Below are 27397 nucleotides of genomic sequence, written 5' to 3' on the forward strand. Positions count from 1 at the left end.
CTCAGCCTCCTGAGTAGCTGGGATTACAAGGCGCCCACCACCACGTCCAGCTAATTTTTATATTTTTAATAGAGACGGGGTTTCACCATATTGGTCAGGCTGGTATCAAACTCCTGACCTCAAGTGATCCACCCACCTTGGCCTCCCAAAGTGCTGGGATTACAGGCATGAGTCACCGTGCCTGGCCACATCCACTTGTCTCGGTGGTTAAAAAAATGCAGTGGGGGAAGAGCTCTGTCTCCAAACCACTATTTCAAATAAACAATCAATACAGATTTCTCTAAGAAAAAGCTGAAATAGAAGTAAGATAGAAATTTACACTCCCTTGCTCATGGCAGGGGAGAGGTGATGTGGCCATCCCAGATGGAGAGGTTCTGACTAGTGTGATCTGTAGCTGGGATCCCTCATCTTTTCTCCTAAAAAGTCTCTCTGACCTGAAAGGCAGGACCCAGGAGCGTCTGCCAAGCAGAGGCCGAGGGAAAGCCGGTGGATCAGGACTTAGGCGCTGACCGCAGTGGCCTAGCCAGGCAGTTAACCTGACAACGGCAGGGGAAAGCAAGACTCACCTCCCATCTTTCCAGAACTAGTAACCCAGGCCAGCCGGCTCCCAGGTCGCACCCCATGCGCTCGTCTAGCGGAAGCGGTCTTTCCCAGGCCTCCTAAATTAATACTGACTTCACACGAGAGTCTCTCTTTTCATATTAGTATTTCTCTGATATCAGCAGTTTCTTTTTTTTTTTTTTTTTGAGATGGAGTCTCACTCTGTCACCCAGGCTGGAGTGCAGTGGCATGATCTCAGCTCACTGCAACCTCCACCTCCCGGGTTCAAGCAATTCTCCTGCCTCAGCCTCCTAAGCAGCTGGGATTATAGGCGCCCACCACTACGCCCAGCTAATTTTTGTATTTTTAGTAGAGATGAGGTTTCACTATGTTGGTCAGGCTGGTCTTGAACTCTTGACCTCAGGTGATCCGCCCGCCTCAGCCTCCCAAAGTGCTGGGATTGCAAGTGTGAGCCACTGCGCCCGGCCAGAGTTTCTTTTCTTATTGTGGTAAGCTACATGTTTACCAAATAAACTACATGTGAACTACAAATTTTACATGCCATCGTAACCATTTTAAGTAGACAGCTCAAGGGCATCAGTGCATTCACACTGTTGTGCCACCATCTCCCCCATCCATCTCCAGAACTTTTTCATTTTTCTCAAACTGAAACTGCACCCATGAAACACTCACTGCCCAGCCCCTGGCACCTTCCATTCTACTTTCTGTCTCTATGAATTCAAATACTAACACAGACTATTTTTTATTTTTATATTTTATTTTATTTCTGAGACAGGGTCTTGCTGTTTCCCAGACTGGAGTGCAGTAGCACGATCACAGCTCACTGCAACCTCGACCTCCCTGCTCAAGGAATCCTCCCACCTCAGCCTCACAAGTGGCTGGGACTACAGGCGTGTGCCACCACACCCAGCTAATCTTTTGTAGAGATGGGGTCTCACTATATTGCCCAGGCTGGCCTCAAACACCTGGGCTCAAGCAATCCTCCTGCCTCGGCCTCCTAAAGTGCTAGGATTACAGGTGTGACCCACTGTGCCCAGCCAAGTATTTTTTAAAACAATTTTTTAATAGGCTAAATGCCTGTGGAAAGGAATCACCACTCGCTGACTGCTTCCTGTGTACCAGTACTTCACAAGGACTCGCCTAATCCTGGCCTCAAGTCTATAAGCCAGATACTATGATTACTCCCATTTTATAGAGGAAAAAATTAAAGCTCAGAAGAAGTCATTTTCTTGGGTCACTCCGTTTAAAACCAGATGTCTCTAACTCCAAAACTCAAGCTCTTTCATCTAAACCCAGATCAGCAAACTGTGGCCCTTGGGCCAAACCCAGCCTGCTGCCTATTTTTGTAAATAAAGTTTTATTGGAACACAGCCACACCCATTTGTTTACAGACGGCCCTTGGCTGCTTTAGACTGTAACCGCAGAGTTGAGTATCATGACGGAAACCATATGGCCCACAATGGCTAAGGTATTTGCTCTATCTGCTGTCCAGCCCTTTACACAAAAAGTTTGCCAAATCCCCGTTCCGTACACCATGCGGCCCCGCAGATTTCAGAGGCCTGCCCCAAGGCTAGATCGCTGGCCCCTCCTGGAATAACCCACTAGTCCTGGCAGCACACGTCTTACCAATACAGTTGCCTAGAGCATCTTGTATAAAGCCACTCTTGCACTGTAGCTTGGGTCGGCAGCGGAAGGATCCCAGAGTATTCTGACAGATAAAATCGGGGAGGCAGTTATGAATACCACTCTCACACTCGTCAATATCTGGTACGTCATAAAAAAAGGAAATTGTTAGCAAGAGTCCTGCCGGAAGCATCTTACAACACTTTAAAATCACAAGAAAGATTTTTCTAATGCTCATTACTCAGACTATTACCCAAAACATTCTAACAGAGAAATCATACACAAAAAGGACTTCACTGAGCCAAATCGTGCTCCAGTTGCTAAAGACTTAAAACGCTGACTTTTTTCCCAAGGCTCTTATGAGGCAAACTGTCTGTTATAATAAATCACCCTGGCATTTTCCTGGCAGGTATATATATATTAGTATTCATTCGGGCTAAGTGTATGTTTAGTTTAGATCATAGAGCAATTATCTTAGTGGCAACAAACACAGTCTCTATAAACATATTCATTCTGAAGCCTTCACAATATTCCAAATATTAACAAGGGTTACGGTCATGATAGGATGTGATGGGCTGCCCTTCCCTTGAAGTTCATGGCTGTGAAATGGTCAAATGTGTATACTCAGCTGGCTTGGCCACTGGGCTCTTGGGGTCCAAACCACCCAGCTGGTGTGCGGGGGTGGGGAGGACAGAACTTGCTCTGTGGCCCTCAGATGTCAGAAGGGATGAGTGCTTTGAAGTTACTCTCATGATACAGTGAGTGACACTTTTACACAAGTGGATCTGTCCTTCTGAAAGGCTTGAAACGCTCTGTAAAAACTGTGTTCTAAACGATCCTCATCAGAGCCTCCCCATCTGCCAGATAACACCTAAGGCTTGGCGGGGAAAGGCTGGCAGCCAGAAATGCCATGTGTTTATGCAGTGGAAGGGGATATGCTTTGAACTTCAAGGAAGCCTGGATTCGGATGGAAGGCAGCTGTTGTGCAAAAACAGTTGTGGGGTTTTTTTTGTTTTTGTTTTTTGCTTTTTTTTTTTAGAAAGTACATGTAAGAACGTGAAATTCACCTCTGGTCTTGATTTTAAATAATCAGGCACTGAGCCTTTTTAGAAACCCAAATCTGCCATCATTGACTCCGCACCATAAGAACGTAAATCTTTCCTAATAGCAGAACTAACCGGTACTGGTGCACTACTGTCAACTTTTTCAGTGTTCTGAACATTACTGGCAAGCACTTTCAATTTCCATCCCACCCGTCCAGACACCCTGGTGGGTATAACCACCTCCCTCCTGCAGATGAGCAGGCAGTCACCCAGGCAGTCACACAGGGCGCAGGACTGCGGGAGCCCAGACCCCAGAGCTGCCCTTCCCACCGCACCGTAGCTACACCTGGGAGACCAGGTGTGCGGACTCGGAGCGCATGCTGTACCTTTGCAGCTATTGTCCTCTGTGAGCTCATAGCCAGTCCCGCAGCTGCTGTCCCGCTGGCAGCGAAAAGAGCCCACTGTGTTGACGCAGGATTCTCCGAGCCGGCAGCTGTGGCTGCCCGTGATGCATTCATTGACATCTAGGAGAGACCGAGGCAGTGCAGGCGTGACCAGCAAGAACGACCCATCCTGATACATCCCCAAGAGGAATGTGCCAGAGCCACGGTGGAAGTGGTTCCCTGCACCCTCGCAAACTGAGCTGAGGCCCACCATGTGCACATCTAGGCTGTGGACTGCGTGGAGCCGAAAGCAGTGATTTCTCTCCCGTGCTAACCTTCTTATCTACTGCTTTTTCTGAGACCGGAGTTATGTGGTCCTCAAGAACCCCGTAAGTGGGGGCGGCACCTTCTCCATCTCCCCCATCTCACAGACTGAGGGATGTGCCCAAGGCCACTCAGCAGATCCCGGACACAGAACCTGGTTAGACCCCACATCCGTCCTCTTTCCCACCCCGGTGCTTATATTGCCTGGGAGGGAAGTCTTGGCAGGGGCCTCTGCACTGCAAACTCCAGGGTATGAGAAAGCGAGTCCTGGGCTGCTCTCCACCCCTGAATGGGGTCTGGGCGGTACCAGGCAGGCTCTGTTCAGCCCTCCAGCACAGGCTCCCAAGCACAGTGACCTGCCAGTCCTGCTGGCACCTGAGACAGAGACATTTACCTTCACAGGAGACACCATCAGAGAGCAGCTGGTAGCCCACGAAGCAGGAGCAGACCACCTCATCACCCGTGTCTCGGCATTGCTGCTTGCAGGGCCCGCCTCCTGGAAGGACAGCGTGCGTGAGCCAGGGCTGGACGCACCCCAGGCACTGCGTGGTTTCTAGCTCCATTCAGGCTGGGTCACAGAAAACGCCTTCTGGGCACACGAACCCAGGAAGGCAGGCTGACCTGGCTGGAGCCCACCTGCAGCTCTCCTAGGAGACCCCCAGGATCTGGCTCTGGACACCCCCCAGGGGCTGCTGCTTCAGGTCCCAACCTCCCCATCTGGAAAAATCAGGTGGTGTGCAGGGTGCCCTTTGTAGGCTGGGGTGGACCTGGAAGGGGCGAGGCAGAGAAGAGCTCACCGCTGGCCACGGACATGGGGGTGTGGGCTCCACGTGGAAGGTCAGGCCCCAACTAGGCCTCATGTACCTGCTCCTCACTGAACTCTCGAGCTGTCTCACTGCTCCAAGCCCACTACCATGGCCTGAACTCCTGCAGCTGCCCAGCTGGCTGTGGCCACAGCCTCCTACCTGCATAGCCCAGTAGCACCCCTCAACCTGTTCTTCCTAAGGGTGGCCAGAGTGATGCTCAGAGTGCAAATCTCTTCAGGATAAGCCTCGACCAGGGAACAAGACACCCTTCGAACTGCTGCCAGTCTGCCTGTTTCTCGGGCCTCTCCCTCTGGCCCTCTAACCCTACCTCCTTCCCCGGACCACCCAGAGCCCCGCTACAGTGGGTCCGTGCCCTTTACACGGTTTTAGGTCTCCCTGAGGACCCTTTCGGGGTTATTTTCCCAGTTAATCCTGCCTCCTTCTTGCAGACCAGCTCTCCCCTCCCCAGAAAGCTCCTCCCACAGCCCTGAGGCTTGCTGGGGCTCTCGGTCACTCCTCTCCTCCCGCTACCAGGCCCCCGGACCGACTATCACTGTGCACTGACTGCATCATTTGGGGATTAAACTGGCTCCTAATTAACACCCTCACCACAGGGCGAACCCCTGAAAGAGCTTGTGGGGCAGATCTGCAGGTCTAGACATGCTGGAATGTTCCATGAAAGAAAAACACTTTTATCACATGAAAAACAAAGCTGCAAGGCCCTTACTTAAATGTGCAAACATCTCCTTGTGAGACACATGAATATCACCAATGGTGACAGAACCGTGGCTGGGGCTCCAGGGGCACAAAGGCAAGGAACACAGCCCCCTCTTCTCCCCTGAGAGCCTGGGGGAGGCCCCTGTCACCTTTGCAAGGCCTGGGGACTCGGTAATGTGCAGGCTTTCCACACCAGCCCTCACCAGGGCCCCTCATCGGTAAGCGCACCCTTCCCCTCCCCAGCCAGCCCCAGATCTGGAAGGGGGAAGGGAAGGAGGAGCTGGGAGTCCAGGACTCCTCAGGGCGGAAGTGGCTCATGGCTCGCTCCCAGCCAAAGGGCACTTTGCAGGGTAAACTGAAGCAAAACCTGGGTTCCAACTTCCAATGAGATCAGCATTGAGATTCCTTGGTTTTGTTTTGGTTTGTTTGTTTGCTTTGAGACAAGGTCCAGCTCTGTCGCCCAGGCTGGAGTGCAAAGGCGCAGTCATACCTCACTGTAGCCTCAACCTCCTGGGCTTAAGGGACCCTCCTGCCTTGGCTTCCCAAAGTACTAGGATTACAGGCCTGAGCCACCTGGCCGGCCCCTTGGGGTTTGTTTAAATACCAACTCATGGGAGACACCAGAGTCTCACCTCGGCAGCGATCATTCAGGTATGGGTCCTCTTGTTCCTCCTCGACCTCAGTGATCTTATCTAAGGGAGAAAAAGACCAAGTCAAACATTTATCCAAGCACCCATCTTATCTTAAAAGAAACTCCCAACATTCTCTCTTCTTGTCACTATCAGGCAGTAATGCCCATTTGAACATCTTACATAAACAGCTAAGTATTAACTCTATCCTCTTTAAGACAGAATTACACTTGTAAATGATCTCTGATCCATTATAGGCCAGGCATGGTGGCTCATGCCTGTAATCCCAGCACTTTGGGAGGCCAAGGCGGGCGGATCACCTGAGGTCAGGAGTTCAAGACCATCACGGCCAATCCGGTGAAACCCTGTCTCTATTAAAAATACGAAAATTAGCCGAGTGTGGTGCCATGTGCCTGTAATCTCAGGTACTCCGGAGGCTCAGGCAGAAGAATCGCTTGAACCCAGGAGTTGGAGGTTGCAGCAAGTCAAGATCACACCATTGCACTCCAGCCTGGTCGACAAGAGCGAGACTCCGTTTCAAAAAACGGGATCAATTAGAAAGAGCACAGACACAAAGGCCTATAATCATTGACTTCATGCTGGGTGCTGTTGCCATAGTCCAAATTACTCGACCAGCTCAGCAAATGCAGTCACAGCCTTGCTGTAACAATGAACACACGCCCTCCAAGTCTAAAGCAATGCACGCAGTAAAAACTTGTGTCTCCTGACTGATTCTATCAAATGCTATCATGTGTTTGTAAAGGGTTACTCTCCATTTCTGTACTTATTTGTCACAGGCCAGCACCAGTCTGGGGACCTTATGTATGGCCCCGAGGAAGCAAACAGTAGGTCCACGGCACAGGTAGCAGTGGGAGGAAGGTGCGGCTGTGAAGGCAGGAAGCCCTCCCAGAGGAGGGAGCATGCGAGGAAAGTCTGGGGCAAGGACTGAAGCAGATAAAAGACGGAGAGATAAAGCAAACATCTGGAGCTGCAGAAAAGCCCAGAGATGGCTCACGCTGCAGACATAAATCAGTGAAAATCCGCCCCCGAGACGCAGGAGAAATCCTCCTCTAGCACGAAACGTTTGGGTTTGTTTAAAGTGAAAATGTCATCTCTGATTTCAAAACCCAAGGAAAGGAAGGAGGCAGAATGTGGCCCCAATCCCTCTTGATGACTGTGACATCTGAAATCATCTCAGTGGCATCCATGGGGCCCTGGACTTGAAAAGCTAAGAACAAGAAGTGAAAGCTTCCCTGCATCACCTGGGATCCTACAGCCATCAGCTTGACTTAGAGACTACAGGTCTGAGAGTTCTTCCCGTTCACCCCTTCAGGCACCGCCCCACTGCTTTATTTATTTTATTGTATTGATTTATTTATTTTTTTGAGACTGAGTCTCGCTCTGTCACCCAGGCTGGAATGCAATGGTGCCATCTTGGCTCACTGCAACCTCCGCCTCCCGGGTTCAAGCGATTCTCCCTGGCTCGGCCTCCCAAGTAGCAGGGATTACAGGTGCCCACCACCACACCCAGCTAATTTTTGTATTTTTACAAAATTAGTATTTTTAGTAGAGACAGGGTTTATCCATGTCGGCTAGGCTGGTCTCGAACTCCTGACTTCAGGTGATTCGCCCGCCTCGGCCTCCCAAAGTGCTGGGATCACAGGCGTGAGCGACCGTGCCTGGCTTGCACCTCTTTATTTCGTAAGAGAGTGGGGGAAAAACTCAGAGAGAAGAGGGAATGGGCTGAAAACCACACAGCAAGCTTGGCCCAGGCGGAGTCCTGCCTCCTTTCAGGTTAATTCTGTCACAGCACGAAACCATGGCATAAGTGTAAGAGACTACCGGACAGCCACGAAGTCTCCTGAACCCTGTAACTGAACCACACAGAAATGCGGGGCGAGGACACAGAACTGGGGTCACACAGCTGAGAGTGATCTTGAAGCTGCTCTTGGGGTCACATGCCCCTTTGCTGAGTAAGTGTCTATGATTTGACAGAGCATAACCAGCTATTAGCCAGCGATGGCCCCCAGCTGCTCGTTCATACGTCATCAGCTCCAGATGGAGAAGGCACTGGCCAGGAGGTGGAAAGCCAGGGTCTCCCTCCTCCACATGTTGACCGTGTGATCTTGAGCATCAGACCCTCACCCAAAAAGTGAGAGCAAGGCCAGCCACCCACGCTGCCCCGGACAGCTGAAGGGACAAGGGGAGATAGTGAGGGCAGATGCTTATGGGGCCAGGTGCTGCACTCAACCCTTGATACCTAATCTCACACTCCATCCTCCCAGTATCTGATGAAGCAGGACTACAACTATCCCCACTTCCCGGATGAGGGGACCGAGGTGCACATTAGGACTGAGATGGGAGCACGGATCTATCTGATCCCGGACTCCAAGCACGCAGTGTCACTCCAGGAAGGCAGCTCTCAGATAAGGTCACAAACACGAATGGCTCTGACAACTGGAGTCAGTCCATGCTGGGTTAAGGCAATGGTGACATGGATGCACATGTTACCTGTAATGGTACATTTTAAGTGTCAGTGTGGCTGGGGTATGGTCCCCAAATGTTTAGTCAAACACTAGCCTGGACACTGCTGTGAAGCTATTTTTTAGAGATTAATATTGGCCAGGCACAATGGCTCACACCTGTAATCCTAGCACTTTGCAAGGTCAAGGCAGGTGGATCACCTGAGGTCAGGAGTTCCAGATCAACTTGGCCAACATGGTGAAACCCCGCCCCTACTAAAAATGCAAAAATTCCAGGTGTGGCGGTGCACACCTGTAATCCCAGGTACTCGGGAGGCTGAGGCACAAGAATCACTTGAACCCAGGAGGTGGAAGTTGCAGTGAGCCGAGATCACACCACTGCACTGCACTCCAGTCTGGGTGACAGAGCAAGACTCTGTCTCAAAAAAACAGAAGAGATTAATATGTAAGTCTGTTGACATTGAGAAAAGCAGATCATCTTCATACCGTGGGTGGGCCTCACCCAATCAGCAGAAGGCCTTCAGACTGGCCTCCCCCGGGGAAGGCAGCATTCTGCCAGCACACTGCCTTTGAACTCCAGCTGCAATGCCCCTCCTTCCCTGGGGCTCCAGCCTGCAGGCCTGCCCTGCAGATTTTGGACTTGCCAGCCACCACGATCACGTGAGCCAAGTCCTTAAAATATCTCTCTCTCCAATCTCGCTCTATATGCAGATCCTGGAGAACCTTAATACACTGCCCACAAGGGAAGGAAGGGAGAAAATTACCTGTTTCTTGGAGGGCCCTGACATCCAAGTCTCCGGTCTCCTGGCTCTTGACACAGCACGCCCGGAAGACCTGTCCACACTGGTAGCCGACCATGAGGCTGTACTCGCAGCTCTGGCCCTGGGCCTGGGCCGCCCTCCCCAGCAGACAGCAATGGCAGCACCTCTGCAAACACAGGTGGAGATCGCAGATGGAGGAGCGGGGCAGACAGCCCAGCGGGGCCCATGAGAGGCCTCAGGGGATGCCTCTCTGAGCCTTGTCCACACAACCTGGAGAGTGATGACCCAAGTCTGGCTTAGATATCACTCCTAAATGTCAGCAACAAATAGCAAAGCAAGCCCATCCCCCTACCCCAAACCATCTAGGACCCAGTTTTGAAAGGAACCTTAAAGGGCCTGGCATCTACCTCCCCTCCCCACCCCAACACGCAATTGCACCCCTCAACATCCCTGCCCTGCCCAGTGACCACCTGGCTCTGCTCACACACCTCCAGGAGGAGGGAGCTTCTTCCAGCACCATGCACAAGCTCCAAAGTTCTGTTCCTTTTGCATGGTCTGAGGTTTCTCTACCATGCCTGGAAGAATGACACGCATGCATCTTGCCCTTCTGATTTTGAGTTAGGGAGGTTCAGGCAGCAGGAACTGCATCGTGCATTTGAAAGCACAGGAACTTCAAGACGAGTCATCAAGCAAGGTCAAAGGACAGGGTGGCTGTCTGCCACCTGGACCCAGGTCCCCATAGTTACTTCCAAGTCCCTGTGGCCTCACACCTGAGTCCCAGAAGCAACATTTGCCCTGACACATGAAAAGCCCTGCTTCAGTCTTTATTAAGTGGTTATCCTAAGAAGGAGCACAGAACTTTCCAAACAGTCCCCAGCAGGAGCCGGGAGGTGTTTGCCTCAGTTACGTGGTGTTGATGGGTCTTCCAGGTTGCTTATCCTATGCCCTCTGCTGCCAGAAAGTGTAGGGAGCATCAGTTACCTCGTCCATCTTTTGGGATGTGATTAATCCGTCCCGGAAACACAAGTCGCTCATCTGTCAAAGCGATCTGTTCCCACTCCTGCTAGAATGTTCTGTGCTTTTTACACACCTCTCAAGTCTGGAGACATGGGCACAGCTGTGCGCCGGACAGACGGCATCCACAAGGCCCAGCCCGGCATTGGGTACTGGGGGTGGGGGCAGTCATTAAACATCCAAAGTCCTGGTTCCCAGGCACTCCCACCCTCACCCCACCCAGCTCCCTCCTGGGCCAGAGCCCTGCCCTGTGAAAGCCCACACAGGCCAAGGTGGGCAGGGGGCTTGGGACCCCCAATTCCTCCACACAGAGGCCCTCCACAGCCCAGTCTATGTGGAGAATCCCCACAAAGGAGCTTCCACACCCTCTCCTGGAATCCAGACTTCATTCAGATTCTTGTTTCTTAAAATTATTCCAACACCTTCCTAAGTAGGAACGGGAAGCTTCTTCCAGGGAATGTATTTTCGTCATCTGGCACCTCCAACAGGAGCCCAGCTTCCAAACCCGAGCTCCTCCAGGCCCAAGTTCCTCCTGGCGGGGTTTGTTCTCCTTGCTGGCTGGGTGGTAAGGGAGGGATGGCCTGGACACCTTGGGTTTACTGCCAGTGTTCAGACCGGAAGCCTGAGAGCCTCCTGGGTAGGTGAGGGTGCCTACCCCGAACTGAGAAGAAGATTCTGAAAGCCCAAGAGGAGCCCTGCTTTGACTTCCGCGTCTGCCTGGAGAAAAGCCTGGAGACAGGCAGTTCTCAGGGCAAGGCCAGATCACTTCACCCCCACCGCCTCGTGGGAGGCTCGGCCCCAGGTGTCCTCCGGGGTTTACGGCTACAGGGGAGGGGGAGAAATACTGGGGTTTTCCACCTCCCTCCTGCCCCTACACCCAGCTGCTCACAAAGAAAGCTGGCCTGAGGCAGGGAGCGCTGACGGACAGTGTCGCTCGGCTGGGAGGGCCTGGGTCTGCCGACTAGTGGGGACGGGCAGCGACCCCACACGGTCTTCGGCTCTCACCTTCACAAACGTGGCCTCCAGGCTGGCGTTGTCACCATGGGGCGCGGCACAGTGGTCCTGCTCGTTGGCCAGGCTGATGCCCGTGGCACAGTGCAGCTCCTCCAGCTGGCTGTGGCAGCACTGCTCCTGCACCATCCTGTGGGTGAGGGGTGGGCTGGGCCAAGGCTCTATGGGCAGGGGGCCCGGGGCACGAGGTCCTCGGGGGTGGGGGTGCTCTCACCTTTGAGCCTCCCCTTCCCTTCCCTGCGCCCACAGACACAGAGAGAGAAACACACAGCGCTCCAGTGTCACACAGAAGGAGCTCAATTAGCATTCAGTTAGAAAGGCTTGGCCGGGCACAGTGGTTCACACCTGTAACGCCAGCGCATTGACAGGATGAGGTGGGAAGACCAGTTGAGCCCAGGAGTTTGAGACCAGTCTGGGCAACTTGGTAAGACCCTGTTTTTTTCTTTCTTTCTCACTTTTTTTTTTGAGATGGAGTCTCGCTCTGTCGCCCAGGCTGGAGCGTAGTAGTGTGATCTCGGCTCACTGCAGCCTCTGCCTCTCGGGTTCAAGCGATTCTCCTGCCTCAGTCTCCCCAGTAGCTGGGACTACAGGCATGTGCCACCACACCTGGCTAATTTTTGTATTTTTGTAGAGATGGGGTTTCACTATGTTGGCCAGGCTGGTCTGGAACTCCTGACCTCAGGTGATTCACCCACCTCAGCCTCCCAAAGTGTTGGGATTACAGGCGTAAGCCACCGTGCCTGGCCTCTTTTTTTAAAAAAAAAAAGAAAGACAGAATGCAGCATGGCGCCTGGAGTCAGAGTCAGGAGGCCCAGTTTTGTCACCAGAGTGGCCATGTCACTCCTCTGAGCACTAGGCTTCACCCGGAAAATGTTCCTGCTGATTTGAAAACCAAAAAGCGGCGGGGGGCTGACTCTGGGCCTGACCTTCCATCCCTTTATCAGGTCAAACTCTTCTCAGTGCTCGTCCCATCTTCCAGGCTCAGAGCAAACAGCTTCTGAGAGTCCTGTGGGGTAGCCCGCCCAAGGCCCCAGAGGGAGGGATGGGGGCTGCAATGGCACCTAGCTGCACAGCCCACGCCTCCCAGCCGTGCCAGGGCTCTGGGGAGAGGTCCTTGACCTGCCAAAATCAGCTTCTCTGACACAACCACGAGGCTGTGACAGCTAGGGGCTGGTATGGGCGGGCTCCAAAGGCAATGGGCAGGAGAGGAGTGTGTCACCGGAGAGTCACCCAACCCATGCCTCCAGGAGAGAGGGTGGGGGCCTCCCCAGCTTCCCTGCACTGCCAGCCAGGTCACCTCTGCACAAAAATGGCAGCTGCCAGCGCACCTTCCCCCAACCTTCCCTGGGGGAGTGGAGGTCTGCACTTGGCTGCCTGAGCATCCCCAAAACTGCCTTCAGGCTCCAGGATGGGATTACTGAGCTGAGCTAGCCCACGTTTTACTCATGCTTTCGGTGGATTTGCAAATAACAGGCATTTCACGAAACTGCCAGAGCGAGCCACCAGACATGCATGCATCCATTCAAAAAATATTGGCTGGCCAGAAAATCACAAGTGTTGGTGAGGATGTGGAGACATTGGAACCCGTGCGCATTGCTGGTGGGAATGGAAAAGGGGCAGATGCTGTGAAGCATCGTTCCTCACAAAATTAAAAATAGAAAAATCATAGGACCCAGCAATTCCATTTCTGGGTACATATCCAAAGAACTGAAGCAGGGTTTCAAACTGATACTTGCACACCCATGTTCACAACAGTTTGTTTTGTGTTTTGTTTTGTTTTGCTTTGTTTTTGAGATGGAGTCTTGCTTTGTCGCCCAGGCTGGAGTGCAATGTTGCCATCTGGGCTCACTGCAACCTCCGCTTACTGGGTTCTAGTGATTCTCCTGCCTCAGCCTCACGAGTAGCTGGGATTACAGGCGCCCACCACCATGCCCAGCTAACTTTTTATATTTTTAGTAGAGATGAGATATTGCCATGTTGGCCAGGATGGTCTCAAACTCCTGACCTCAAGTGATCTGCCCACCCCAGCCTCCCAAAGTGCTGGGATTATAGGTGTGAGCCACTGCGCCCGGCCTCACAGCAATATTATTTACAACACCCAAAAGGTGGAAGCAATCAAGTGTCCCAGGCACCTCAGGGTGTCCAGCTGCCTCAGGCTCACCCCCAATTCCCCTGGCCTCTATCTCACGGCTCCCTCAGCCACCTGGTTACCCTTGTATCTGGTGCTTTCTCCTTGGGACTGGCTCTTGCTGGCTCCACTCCAGCCACCCTGATCCCCTTGCTGTGCTGCCCAGCACCTGCACAGCCTCTCCTCTGGGCCGTTCCCTCAGCCTGGGATGCTCTTCCCACCTTCCATACTGCCCACTCCCTTGCCCCATTCAGGTCCTGGCACAGTGAGGCCAACCCCACAGCTCTAAAACTGTAAACCCGCCATGCAGAAGCCCCTATCCCTCCCTGTTTCCCTCACGGCACGTCCTGCCTTCCTGCAAACCATCAGACTGACTTATTACTTCCTTCGCATTCTGCATCCCCTGGAGAATGCCACCTACACGAGGTCAGGGGACTTTGCATATTTCGTTCACCGATTTATCCCCACTCACCAGAACAGAGCCTGGCACCTAGCAGGCCCTCAGTGAGATTTGCAAGATAAAGAAGGGGTTAGAGAAACGCTGGGCTGGAAAATGTCAGCTTGGGACCTGCTTTAGGTTTCACTGGGTGTGTTCAAATTCCTCCAAAAGACGCTGCAGGGCATGTGGGTTTCACCTAATCCAAGGTTTTAGGTGGATTTAGATCTGGATCCCAAGGAATGTCGGGCCTTGGTGGAGACCTAGAGTCAAGATGATACATGATGGGAAAACATCAAAGCTGCCATCTTCTGACCACCCCAAACATGTCCTTGTTGAAGCTGCAGGCTGCTTAACCCCTGCTTGGCCAGAGCCCATGGTTGCAGAGAGGTCAGCCTCTCCCTGCAGTCCTCTCTGAGCCTCTCACCCACTCGGGGAGCTGACACCCCCTCCTTTGGGCCCCGCGGACCCTCAGGGCCTCACACCCTTGACTCTTGCCCAGGAGGGCTGGCCTGGGCTCTCCTGCCCCTGGCTTTCATCCTGCCTCTTCCTGAGCATCAAGAGCTGATACAGATTTGTTGAATGAACAAAAACTGACTTTACTTCAGCTGGTGAGCCTCACAGGATGCCACTTCAAAAGAAGAGAACTCGGCTGGGCGCAGTGGCTCACACCTGTAATCTCAACACTTTGGGAGGCCGAGGCGTCAGATCACTTGAGGCCAGGAGTTTGAGACCAGCCTGGCCAACATGATGAAACCCCATCTCTACTAAAAATACGAAAATCAGCTGGGTGTGGTGGCAGGCGCCTGTAATCCCAGCTACTCGGGAGGCTGAGGCAGGAGGATCGCTTGAACCCAGCAGGCGGAGGTTGCAGGAAGCTGAGATTGCACCACTGCACTCCAGCCTGGGCGACAGGGCCAGACTCCATCTCAAAAAAAAAAAAAAAAAAAGAACTGGCTAACACAACAGACAAACCGGGTGTCAGTGACCCGTTTCTTGCATCTTTTAAATATCACTATTAAGAGGATTCTTGTAAATCAGATTTGATTTCTGATCTGCCCTATCCCTTCCCTGCCTTCACTAAAAATGATAATCTGTACAAAACTCATTAGAAGGTCCCTTCATTAGCATCACTGCCCTGCTGGCCACGCCCTGCACCCAGAGCCCTTGCCTCACCCAGATAGGAGCTCTGACCTCCCCGGGTTGGGGAGGCTGGGGCAGGGTCCTGCTCACCCGGAGACCCCCACAGCCACATCAGTGCCTGCCTGCTGAACCCTTACGTGGGCTCCGTCTCACTGTGAGCTGGAGTCCAGGATCGGCCTCTGATTGGCACAGGCTGCGTGAGGTTTGGACCCCAATGAGAACAGGGTAAAGGGGAAGCACGCAGGAAGGGCTGGAGGGCAGCAGACAGCACCTGGGGCCACAGGGCAGTGACGCAGGCAGAGGAGGGTGGCTCAGTGGCTCACTGGAGGGGCAGCCTAGGACAGGTATGTGGCCCCTGGTCTGTGTGTCCACTGGATGAGTCGACGGGCCAGTCACTTGCCTCCGGTGACCTTTGAGTGGTGTCCTAGGCATTCAGCCACGTTTCAGGGACACTGTCATATGGAAACTCACGATACCCAGGAGTCTGGACTTGCACCCGCACTTAAAGAGAGAAGGAATGCCCTCTCAGCCATTCTGATGGTATTTCTTACATTTCAGGAAATCTAATGTATGTTTAAAATTTACAAGAAGGCAATGTGTTTGTCCTCTGGGACCCAAAGGAGATTAAAGATAACCCCAAAATTGGCCGGGTGCGGTGGCTCACGCCCATAATCCCAGCACTTTAGGAGGCTGAGGTAGGAGGATCACCTGAGGTCAGGAGTTTGAGACCAGCTTAGCTAACACGGTGAAACTCTGTTTCTACTAAAAATACAAAAATTAGCCTGGTGTGGTAGTGCGTGCCTGTAATCTCAGATACTCGAGAGGCTGAGGCAGGAGAATCGCTTGAACCCAGGAGGCGGAGGTTGCAGTAAGCCAAGATCGACATACTACACTCCAGCCTGGGTGACAGAGAGAGACTCTGTTTCACAAAAAAGAGAAAAAAGATAACTCCAAAATTTATCAAAGACATTGATGAGTAGAAGTCAGAATACATTTGATAGTAACTAAAATCCCCATTCACAAGCAAGGCCCAGAGAGTTGCTGAATCTGTGGCCTCAGTTTCTCTGCCTGTACATAGAGAGGTTACACAGGCTGATGCCTCATTTTCTTTTATTTCAGTAAGTATTAGTAACAGTGGCTCCCTATTATGGGCGAAACTGTATCTTCCCAAATCCATCTGGTGAAGTCCTAACCCCCAGTATCTCAGAATGTGACTCTATTTGGAGACAGGGACTTTAAATGGGTGATACAGTTAAATGAGGTCGTTAGGGCAGGCTCTAATCCAATAGGACTGGCGTCCTTCGAGGAAGCGGTGAGTAGGACACAGACACACACAGAGGGAGGCCATGTGAGGACAAAGGGAGAAGAGGGCATCTACAGGCCCAGGAGAAGGGCCTCAGAAGGAACCCACGCTGCCGACACCTCGGTCTCAGGCTTCTGGCCTCCGGAAATACGAGGAGCCAGCGGTTGAGCCGCTCTGCCTCTTGTACTCTGCTCTGGCAGTCCTGGAAAACCAATACACTGCCACAGTCTGGCTTTGTGGTGCTGGTTTCATAGGTGACCCCTGATTTTTTTCTTTTGGTGGTGGGGGCACGGAATCTCACTCTTGTCACCCAGGCAGGAGTACAACGAATGGGCTTTAGCTCACTGCAACCTCCGCCTCCCGGGTTCAAGTGATTCTCCTGCCTCAGCATCCCGAGTAGCTGGGATTACAGGTGCTCGCCACCACGCCCAGCTAATTTTTGTATTTTCAGTAGAGACGGGGTTTCACCGTGTTGGTCAGGCTGGTGTGGAATTCCTGACATCAGGTGATCCACCCACTTTGGTCTCCCAAAGAGATGGGATTACAGGGGTGAGCCACCGCACCCAGCTGATCTCTGATCACTATAACAACCCCGAAAAGGAGGTATCATGGTGCCTTTGAGCTGGCTCAGGTCACCCAGCCAGAAACCCACCCAGGCTGGTCCACCTCCCCAGCCCTTGTGCTTCCCAGGGCCAGGCTGGCTGCTGTCCGTGCAGATGGTACACAGAATGCTCAGTGCTCATCATCCAGCCTCACTGCAGAAAGGCCAGCGGCCCCTATACTTTCAGCACTTCCTGCACCCGCTGCACGCCAGGATCACGGCTCCCACTCATCAGATGTCCCATAAATCCTGACTGCATGGTCTCCCAGTCCATCCAAGCCATGCGAGTTTCCTGTTTTCCTTTGTTTGCTCTATAATGCTTTTGACTTTTCAAGAATTTCCTTCATCAGGATCTATGTTCTTCATCATGCTGGAAGGCAGCAGCCCATGCACGCCCCAGCACAGATGCAAATCTCTGGGATGGGGCGGGCGAGCCGTCCCCGTACATTCTTTCCGTGACAGCTCTCCACCCTGCGCCCCTGGCTCCAAGCATCACGGCCGCTTAGACTCGGACTTGAGGCAGAGAAAACAAATGGATGGCAAATGCTGGCTGCTTCCACACCCTCGCCTCCCAGACACGTACCCCGAGTTCAGATCCTCACATCTTTGCTTACCGGCTGGACACCTGGGGAAAGCCTGGTCTCCTGCTCTGTCAAATGGGGTTCATAACAAAGTTCAATGAGATAATGTACATTAAAGGCTCCACATAAAGTAGGTGCTCCAGACGCTTGCTGGGGTTTTCACTATTTTTTTTTTTTTTTTTTTGAGGCGGAGTCTCGCTCTGTCGCCCAGGCTGGAGTGCAGTGGCCTGATCTCCGCTCACTGCAAGCTCCGCCTCCCGGATTCACGCCATTCTCCTGCCTCAGCCTCCCGAGTAGCTGGAACTACAGGCGCCCGCCACCTCGCCCGGCTAGTTTTTTTGTATTTTTTAGTAGAGACGGGGTTTCACCGTGTTAGCCAGGATGGTCTCAATCTCCTGACCTCGTGATCCGCCCGTCTCGTCCTCCCAAAGTGCTGGGATTACAGGCTTGAGCCACCGCGCCCGGCCTCACTATTATTTTTATGATGATGATCAGCATGACCTAATCTCATCATTTATTCCTTTTTTTTTGAGACAGAGTTTTGCTCTTGTTGCCCAGACTGAAGTGCAGTGGAGCAATCTTAGCTCACTGCAACCTCCGCCTCCCAGGTTCAAGCGATTCTCTGGCCTCAGCCTTCCAAGTAGCTGGGATGACAGGCACCCACCACCCACGCCTGTCTAATTTTTTTTGTATTTTTAGTAGAGACGGGGTTTCACCGTGTTGGCCAGGCTGGTCTCGAACTCCTGACCTCAGGTGACCCACCCACCTCGGCCTCCCAAAGTGCTGGGATTACAGGCGTGAGCCACCATGCCCGGCCTCTCATCATTTATTCTAAGCTTACGTGGTCTCAGAATTTTCAGAGAGCTGTAGTCAATGTAGGGAGAGAAGACTAAAAACAGTCGATCCAGATGTTGGTTAGTGCAGAAGGTGAAAAACCGGCTGGTGAAACACTTCACTCCGTGCCAGCTCACCGGCATTTAGGGGGTCTGTAGATGCTCCGTGTTGCCGTTCGCAAGGCTCTTTAGTCACATCATCTCCTCTGCTCCCCCACAACTGTCCCCCCTTTTTTAAAAGAGAAAACTGACTTGCCCACAGCTACCCAGCTGTGGCAAAGCAGCTGCAAGTCCAGAGCTTCTTGCTCCCAGCCCAGTGAAGGAGACAGATACCCCGACAATCACAGAGTGGCACAGGCGAGGTTAGTCAAAGCCCGGTACCAGGCCGGTGCCAGGAGGGAGGCAGGAGTCACCCACTGCAGCACCCGCAGCCCGGATGGATCCGGGCCCGGGTGTCCAACCTCTCCCGAGAGGTCTGGCACACACTGTCCTTTCCTCCCCCGCTTTCCTCTAAAGGAACACTGTTCCAGTCAAACAGTGGCCACTGGCAAACGTACCTGCATTCTTTGGATTCCGTGGCATATGGCAGCGAGCAGTCCTTCTGATGAGTGGCCATTCGGTGTCCATCTGCACAGCAGGCCTCCAGGAGGACATCCGCATCGACTGTGCAGGGAAGAGAACAAGCTGAGAGGTGGCTCACCCACCACTCAACGGGCGGAGGGCCCCTCCCAGGTGCACCACCAGGACATGCACGTCCTTCTATCTACAGCATCAGGCCGGGGGCACATCCCTTAGTCACTCTGCAAACCAGTACTGAAAACTCCACCAGGCCCCAGCAGGGAGTCCACACCCCACCCCTTCCTAGAAGAAAGGCCTGAATCCTGCCCTGTCTGAATCCAACTTGGACAGGGCTGCGGCTCAGCCCCGAGATCCAAGCACACATGATCCCTGCTCCAGTCACACGCTGGAGATGCTGATGCCGCCCCTGTCCAGACGGGGTCCCTGCCTTCACAGTCCAGCGGGCAAGAAAGCCCCTGCTAACAGAGGCAGGGCCACGCTGCCGGCCCGCCCAGCCCAGCAGGTCAGGGAACAGCCGACAGGACTCTTTCCAGAGGAGAGACTGCAAACAGGGAGGGGGCTCAAAATGCAACGAGCTGAGTCAAGTAAGAGTCTCTCGCCCAGGCTGGACTGCAGTGGCACGATCTCAGCTCACTGCAACCTCCACCTCCTAGATTCAAGTGATTCTCCTGCCTCAGTCTCCTGAGTAGCTGGGATTACAGGTGCCCTCCATCACACCCGGCTAATTTTTTGTGTTTTTAGTACAGACGGGGTTTCACCATGTTGGCCAGGCTGGTCTCGAACTCCTGACCTTGGGTGATCCCCCCCGCCTTGGCCTCCCAAAGTGCTGGGATTACAAGCGTGAGCCACCGCACCCAGCCTAAAAACCACCAGTTCTAAACCAGCTTCTGTGACCCACATCTGTGTTTTCTCCTTTAATCTTGGGAGCAAAGGGGCAGGAGCCGGGACACAAGCCTCAAGCTACAGATGGGGAAACCAAGGCTGGTTTCTGCCCTTGACTTACCACAAGACCCCCTCTTCTACAGAAACAGGGACCTGTGAGAAGACTGGTGAGGACAGGACTGGCAGAGCAGAGAGCACAGGTTCAGGAGTAACAGCAGTCTGGCCATCTTACCTCCCATTCACAAAAAGGGCAGATGAAAGGGTCACACACCAAGCAGCCGGCCCACACCCTCAGAGCCAGACCACAGCCCAAATGAGCTGGGCACACAGGCCCTTGTGCCCCATGCCCCAGCCCAGGCTACAGCCCCAGTGGGCACCCTCCCAGCCCCTCAGCTCACGGAAGGGAGACGACCCCATTGTGCCCCGAGGGAGGAGCAGCCGGGTGCCAGGTGCCCACATACTTGGCCCTCAGTCTAAAGGACTCAAACGCCAGAAAGCATTAGCACCGACAGCCTCAGCTGCTGGGCAGAAGGTCACCTCTCCGCAGGATGTTACAAAACTGGGCTTTAAGAAGCACCACTTTTCCTTCCTAATGGCTTTCCAGACCCTAGAGGGTAATATCCCACTGGGCTTGGCAGCATTTCCGTTTCCGCATATACAACTGTGGGTGCTCTGCCTGAACGCATTCTCCTTCCAGGCTGGGCCCTCGGGGTGGCCCAGAGGGAGGCTGCTGTCTGCTGGGTGAGGCAGCACCTTGCTAAACCACCCTATCGGTCATCCACCACTGTAAGCACTTCTAGACTATGTGGCCTTCAGATGCTCCATCCCGATCTCAGCAGGGGAGGAGGAGAAACTTCCAGAAACATTCCAGAATGGATAGGGTCAATACACAAATGAGCTGGAGCTCAGCCAGGCCACTCCACACGGCCAGGAGGAGGGGGTCTCACCTAGAACCATGTCCCCCAGTGACAACTTCTGGGCTTTCCCTTTTCTCCAGGGCTTCCAGGAAACTCAGAGCTACTTTCTGCAGTGCATGGTAGACCCACCCTTCTTACTCTCACCCGGCTCCCCCAGGCTGGCAGGAAGAGTCCTGCAGTGGTGTGGGTAAGGGTGAAGGTCCGTCCCACAGCAAAGCCCAACAGTTTCCAGCAGCCTGATCGCTCAGCCCATCCCCCACCTCAGGTGTCCCCTCTCCAACGATGGAACGTGAGATTCACCAGGAGCCAGAGATAACGTAAAATTGTCTGGAGTTGCGGGCCTCCCAGCACCAAAGTAAAAGTCATCAGGAGTGACAGCCACGTCATCATGGGGATAACCTTGAATGTTCCCATTCATTCATTCATTCATTCTTGCTCTAATTCATTAAGAAAAGCAAAAGCACTCACTAAGCCAACGACCTTATCTGTTACAGATGAGACAGGCTGTGGTGCACTCCTGGATGAACGCGATGCGATCCAGCCATGTGGCCTGACAGCGAGGCTGCTTTCCCCTGTGCAGCCAAGCCCAGTTCCCATCTGTCCCCACCCCCTTCATCCCTTCTGCAGACAAGCCCGGTTCCCATGTCTGTCCCCACACTCCCTTCACCCCTTCTCTGGCCAGGCCCACTCAGCCCCCGCCTGCAGTTTCACCCTTGTGTCTTCTGCAGCCTGTCTCCTGTCCTAGCCCACCTCCCATGCCCTGTCACCTTCTCCTGGCCTGCCCCCCCGCTGCATGGCTCAGGTGCCCCTCTGCTCCCACATCACCCTGTGCCTGGCGCATGTCTCTCCATCCTCCGGCGACCTGCCTGCCTGCCCTACACTCATAGCCACAAATGTCTTGAGGGCAGGCTCTGTCTCCTGTCCTTGTATACCCCCGGCATCCATGCCAGCACGTGGCAGCCACAGAGCTGAGTGGAAAGAGTGTAAGCTTTGGAACCAAACAGCCTTTGGCTCCAGCACTCTCTTGCTCTCTAACCCTGGGCAGGCGGCATCGTCTCTCTGAACCACAGCTTCCCCAGCGGGAAAACGGGGCTTGCGCTATCTTCCCAGGGTTGCTGAGAAGAGGGATGCACTTTATCAAGTTCCAAGCACACAGAAAGCTCTCTGTAAACTGGCTGGAGGATTAAACCATCGAAGGGGATTGACTTATCGCTGCTCATAAGAAATGGGGAAGACACAGCTGGGTGCCAGTGAGTGGAATCCCCCGCGGGTGAGCTGCGGCCGCAGAGCCTCCTTCCGACTCTGAGAAAGGAAAACACATGGGAGGGCAGGCTCCCACGGCCCTGGGAATTCTGCACCCAGAGCTGCAGAAACGGTTTGGAAATGCTTCCTGCTGGGGAGCCTGGGCACGCTGAACCTTAATCTCAGCAGGACAATGAAAATCAAATGTGAAGTCCTTCGGTCTTCCGGGAACTCGGAAGTTAGCCCCCATGTTCTGAGCAGCCCCAGAGCCGGAACTCTGCAAAGCAGAGCCGTCTGGGGGCTGTGCCCGAGGGGGCTGAGCTCACCCCATCATTAGCCAAGGGAGAGCTCCTGCACAGCCCCATCAGAGAGTCCATGAAGAGCCAAGCAGGGACCATGGCCAGGCTGGATGGTGACGAGGCAGAGGCATGGGGAGGGGGCCTGAGAAGTGGACGATCATCCTCACTGTAACATTCACCAATTAACTGCCAGGCCCTGACCCACATGGGCCTACAGACAAGGCCCCTCTCATTCACCGGCTCTCACCCCTCGACCCCTTCCATTCATTCTGCTATCACCCTGCCTGGGCTCCAAATGGAATTAAGAACAGAGGAAGCTGAAAAGCGTCAAGTCACCAGTGACATGAACATAAATGTTAAGGCGTCCCTGTTCCCACCCAGGCTGTGCTGCACCCACCACAAACCAGTGTGTGGCCAGCTCCTCACAGGGCTCAGTGTCACTGGAGGCCTCCACGCCCTCCTGCCCACTGCTCTCACCCACGGGTCCTGGGCCCCGGGTTCTGGCATCAGGCTCAGTCCTGGCAGCCTCCAACACTGTTCTTTCTTGCTCCTCCTGAATTAAAACCTCCTTTGGGGGCCAGGGATGGTGTCTTCCTCCTCTCACTGTCCATGTCGCACCTGCCCATGCCCAGCACAAACATCATGGCTCAGTAAGCACTGGTTAAACAGAGTCAGGGGAAGGGGCCCGATCAGCAAGACCACTCTTGACATGCAAAGGCTGCTGGGACAGGATCCTCTGCCCCGACAAACAAGCCTCCTCCTCCTCCTCCATCATCCCGGGGGATGGAGGCAGTGATCCCCCAGGAAAATCCTTAGGGGTTAGAGCCCACCCACACAAAATACAGGGGTCGTTATAATTTCGGCAAAAGCCAGGGATGAGCTGGGGGTCGGGGAGTGGCTGAGGCTACAGAACTGGGTTTCTTAGCCTTGGAGATATGCCTCGATTTCCCTGGTGGGCTCAGCACTGGTTACCTCCCAACCATTGGAGGAAAACTGAGCTTCAGGGAGAAGAGGGGCCTGGCATCATGGCTCCAGATGCCAACAAAAGTGCTATCTGCAACAGGTTAAAGATGTGTGTAGCCCACACAAGAAAAGGTGTGTCATTAACTTGTGTTCCAAAACAAGGGCACCGACCTCTTTACAAGCTTACCTTGGGACAGGGTGGGAACAGGTTCCCTGAAGCACAAAACCAATCCCACTCCCATCCCTCAGACATATCCTTTCCAAGACACACTCCGATTATAAAGGAAAAAAAGTTGTCTCTGTCCCCTTTTAAATAAACAAGCTTGGCCGGGTGCGGTGGCTCACGCCTGTAATCCCAACAGGTTGAGGTGGACGGATCATGAGGTCAGGAGTTCGAGACCAGCCTGACCAACATGGTGAAACCCCGTTTCTACTAAAAATACAAAAATTAGCCAGGCATGGTGGTGCACGCCTGTAGTCCCAGCTACTTAGGAGGCTGAGGCAGGAGAATCACTTGAACCTGGGAAGCGGAGGTTGCAGTGAGCCAAGATCACACCACTGCACTCCAACCTGGGTAATAGAGCAAGACTCCGTCAGCAAATAAAATAAACAAGCTTTACTCTGGTTATGAAAATCAAGAAAGGCCAGTAAGGCAGGTACGGTGACCCAGGACAAGAGTACCTATGAGGTCCCTAGAGGAGTTAAATCTGTACGGAATTTGTCAAAGACAGGAAGTGGAAGGATGGGTGCCAAAGGCTGGGGGAGGGAGGATGGGGAGTTAGTATTTAACAGTTTGGGAATATGAAAAGTTCTGGAGATGGAGGGTGGTGATGACTGTACAATAATGTGACTGTGTTTAATACCATTGGACCGTACACTGAGAAATAGTTAAAACGGGCTGGGCACGGTAGCTCACGCCTGTAATCCCAGCTACAATTAGCCGGGTTTGGTGGGGTGCGCTTGCAATCCCAGCTACTCAGGAGGCTGAGAGACAGGAGAATCACTGGAACCTGGGAGGTGAAGGTTGCAGTGAGCAGGGAATTATGCCACTGCACTCCAGCCTGGGTGACAGAGTGAGACTGTGTCTCAAAAAAAAGAAAAAAAAAAGGAAATGGTTAAAATGGCACGTCCTATATGACGCATATTTTACCACAATAAAAAGTACATTTCTTAAGCAAAATAATTTAGTGTTTGTTGGCCATCTTGTAACATCCAGCATTATGAACGCGATCAGACGTTTTGTCCATTGACTTACTTGCCTTCTTCAATCAATGTTGTTTTCATGCAGTAATCTGAACAGTGTCAAGTGAATTAATTTAACAGACTGTATTTCAGAATGTTCTGTACAGCAGTTTGACCATGTATGCCATGGTTTACATGGCAAGCTACGAAACTTCAAATGAGACTTAAAATGTTCAGTAAAAAACAGATTGCAACTTTGCAACCAAAATAAAGATGACTTAACTTTAAAAGAACAACAACAACAAAAGGCCAGGCATGGTGGCTCAGGCCTATGATCCCAGCACTTTGGAAGGCGGAGGTGGGAGGATGGCTTGAGCCCAGGAGTTCAAGGTTGCAGTGGGCCATGATTGCACCACTGCACTCCAGCCTGGGGGACAGGGGGAGACCCCGTCTCAAAACAAACAAAAAACCTAAAAACAAAAGAACACCCTGAGGATCTTAGCTACCCGGTGTGTCCTGTGAGGGTGGGGAGATGGGGGTGGGGAAGGGCCTGAGGTCCAGCCCCACCATGGCTGTACCTCCAGCATCCCTGCAGGCACTTCCAGTTGCTCATTTACCTGGGGATCCGGCCACCTGTGGATATCCTGAGCTTCACTGCCCCATCACACAGGCTGGGGACCATCTGAGGCCCACGGAGGCACCTCCCACCTCACTCTCCTACCCACCTGCTCATCAAGTGCTACCCCACGTGGTGCCTTCTCAGTGCCTGCCCAGGACCCTCAGCCAGGCTGGGGCGGGGGCAAAAAGGGGACTGGGGCTAAAAGATCCCCCACGCCAACTCCACGCCTCATGGGTACCAAGAGTTCTGCAGGGGTTGACAGCATCCAACCAACTGCCTAATCAGTCAGACCCCCCACCTTCAGAAGGGTGTAAAGTCAAGGCCATTTGTACCCAAACCCTAGGGCACCCGAGCAGCCCTGGAACACTGTGAGTCAGGAGGGTAACGTTGGCCATACGAAGCCACGCCTGCTTCTTCTATCCCGGACCACCGACAGCTGTGAGCAGCTGAGATCCAAACATTACCTCTGACCAGTCCCACACTGGACACCCACCCAAGCCAAACAGGCACTCGCTGGAAACTCCACGCTGGGCTGTGGGGGCTCAAGAGAGAAGCAGGGCCTCAGGGAACCTGGAATCTTCTCTCCCAGACCATTTCCTGTTGTTTCTGAGGAGTTTCCATCAACCAGTCTCAATCTGACCCTGCATCTGACCCCGTGAGTTAGATCCAAAGCATAATATTAGATAGAAACCAAGAGCAAACTCTCTCAAAATCTTGTTAACCTTCAACTCGAATGTTCCCAGGGAAGGCAACACTGCAGGTTAAAACTGCTCAGCCTTGAATCTGGCTCCCTCCCTTACTAAGACTCAGGGCGCCTCATTTCCTTCATCTGTAAAAATGGGGGAAGAAGCCGGGAGCGCTGGCTCACGCGTGTAATCCCAGCGCTTTGGGAGGCCGAAGTGGACAGTCATCACTTGAGGCCAGAAGTTCGAGACCAGCCTGGCCAACATAGTGAAACGCTGTCTCCACTAAAAATACAAAAATTAGCTGAGCATGGTGACGGGCGCCTGAAATCCCAGCACTTTGGGAGGCCGAGACGGGCGGATCACGAGGTCAGGAGATCGAGACCATCCTGGCTAACACGGTGAAACCCGTCTCTACTAAAAAAAATACAAAAATCTAGCTGGGCGAGGTGGCGGGCCTGTAGTCCCAGCTACTCCGGAGGCTGAGGCAGGAGAATGGTAGGAAGCCGGGAGGCGGAGCTTGCAGTGAGCTGAGATCCGGCCAGCTGCACTCCAGCCCCTGGGATAGAGCGGGACTCCTTCTCAAAAAAAAAAAAAAAAATCCAGGCACGGTGGCTCATGCCTATAATCCCAGCAGCTACTCGTGAGGCTGAGGCAGGAGAATCACTTGAACCCAGGAGGCAGAGGTTGCAGTGAGCTGCAACCTCCAGATCCAGAGGAGGCAGGAGGATCACCTGAGGTTGGGAGTTTGAGACCAGCCTGACCAACATGGAGAAACCCCGTCTCTACTAAAAATACAAAATTAGCCAGGTGTGGTGACGTATGCCTGTAATCCCAGCTACTCGGGAGGCTGAGGTTGCAGTGAGCTGAGATCGTGCACTCCAGCCTGGGCAACAAGAGCGAAACTGTCTCAAAAAAAAAAAGCATGGGGGAAGACTGATGAGATAATCCAGGAAAAGTGCTTACATCAGCACACTGACCACAAGAAAAAACAGAAGCTTCACAATTAAACAAAGGGAAAAGCTATCGCGCCAGGATTGGGAGAACATTCTTTTCCAAAGGAACCACACACTCCTCCAGGCTGACACGGTGCCCGATGGCCACCACGCCACCACATCCACCACCTCTCTTCAGGCGAGAGACATGCCTGCCAGAGTAACTGGATGGAGATGGCTCAGTTCACAGGCCTCAGATACCGTTTGTTGCCTGGGACAGCTGCTAAAACTACATTTTTTCCAGGTGAGTTAAGCGTCCATAAAGATTATGGTATAGATCAGTGGCACGCCCCAGGTTCCAAGGCATGCAGAGAAACACAGGTCACGTGGCCTGCAGGGACCATGCCCTGGACACCTGGGAAGGATATGGCCACGTGCTCTTTCTAAGAATACAGATGCTCGGAGAGATTCTGTACCACTCCTTGGGTGGAAGCTTCCAGAACGTCAGCCTGCTAGCTGTAAACATCGCAGAAGCTTTGGGCAATGTCTGATCCCATTCCCGGCAGCCCGTGAGCCACTAGGATATTAATACGCAGGTTGCTGACCATGCAGACTGTCACAGAGGGGAGACTGGGGGCTGGGAACCTGGAGGCCTGGAATCTGCTTCTGATCTCACGGTTGAGAGTTTCCCCACCTGGAGCAAGTCCGGGCCTCAG

The 27397-nt window shown here is 53.2% G+C and overlaps 1 protein-coding gene across 4 annotated transcripts in view; it reads right to left on the bottom strand.

Moving 5' to 3' along the window:
• The window catches only part of FBLN1 (fibulin 1), a 96629-nt gene that overhangs the window by 62306 nt on the left and 6926 nt on the right, over positions 1 to 27397 (bottom strand). For 3 of the 4 annotated variants that reach the window (XM_011934760.1, XM_011934761.1, XM_011934763.1), the window contains exons 1-7: positions 18938 to 19139; positions 11350 to 11485; positions 9334 to 9496; positions 6090 to 6149; positions 4329 to 4430; positions 3614 to 3751; positions 2188 to 2325 (exon numbers count right to left, since the gene is read on the bottom strand). In XM_011934760.1, the coding sequence (XP_011790150.1) occupies positions 2188 to 2325; positions 3614 to 3751; positions 4329 to 4430; positions 6090 to 6149; positions 9334 to 9496; positions 11350 to 11485; positions 18938 to 18996 (796 nt within the window). In that variant the 5' untranslated portion in view covers positions 18997 to 19139. Of the gene's footprint in view, positions 1 to 2187; positions 2326 to 3613; positions 3752 to 4328; positions 4431 to 6089; positions 6150 to 9333; positions 9497 to 11349; positions 11486 to 18937; positions 19140 to 27397 lie in introns of those variants that run through there. The other variant, XM_011934762.1, reaches the window with a different exon arrangement.

The sequence above is a fragment of the Colobus angolensis genome, unplaced genomic scaffold (assembly GCF_000951035.1).
Source record: "Colobus angolensis palliatus isolate OR3802 unplaced genomic scaffold, Cang.pa_1.0 Scaffold138, whole genome shotgun sequence".
In the NCBI taxonomy this organism is placed as follows: domain Eukaryota; kingdom Metazoa; phylum Chordata; class Mammalia; order Primates; family Cercopithecidae; genus Colobus; species Colobus angolensis.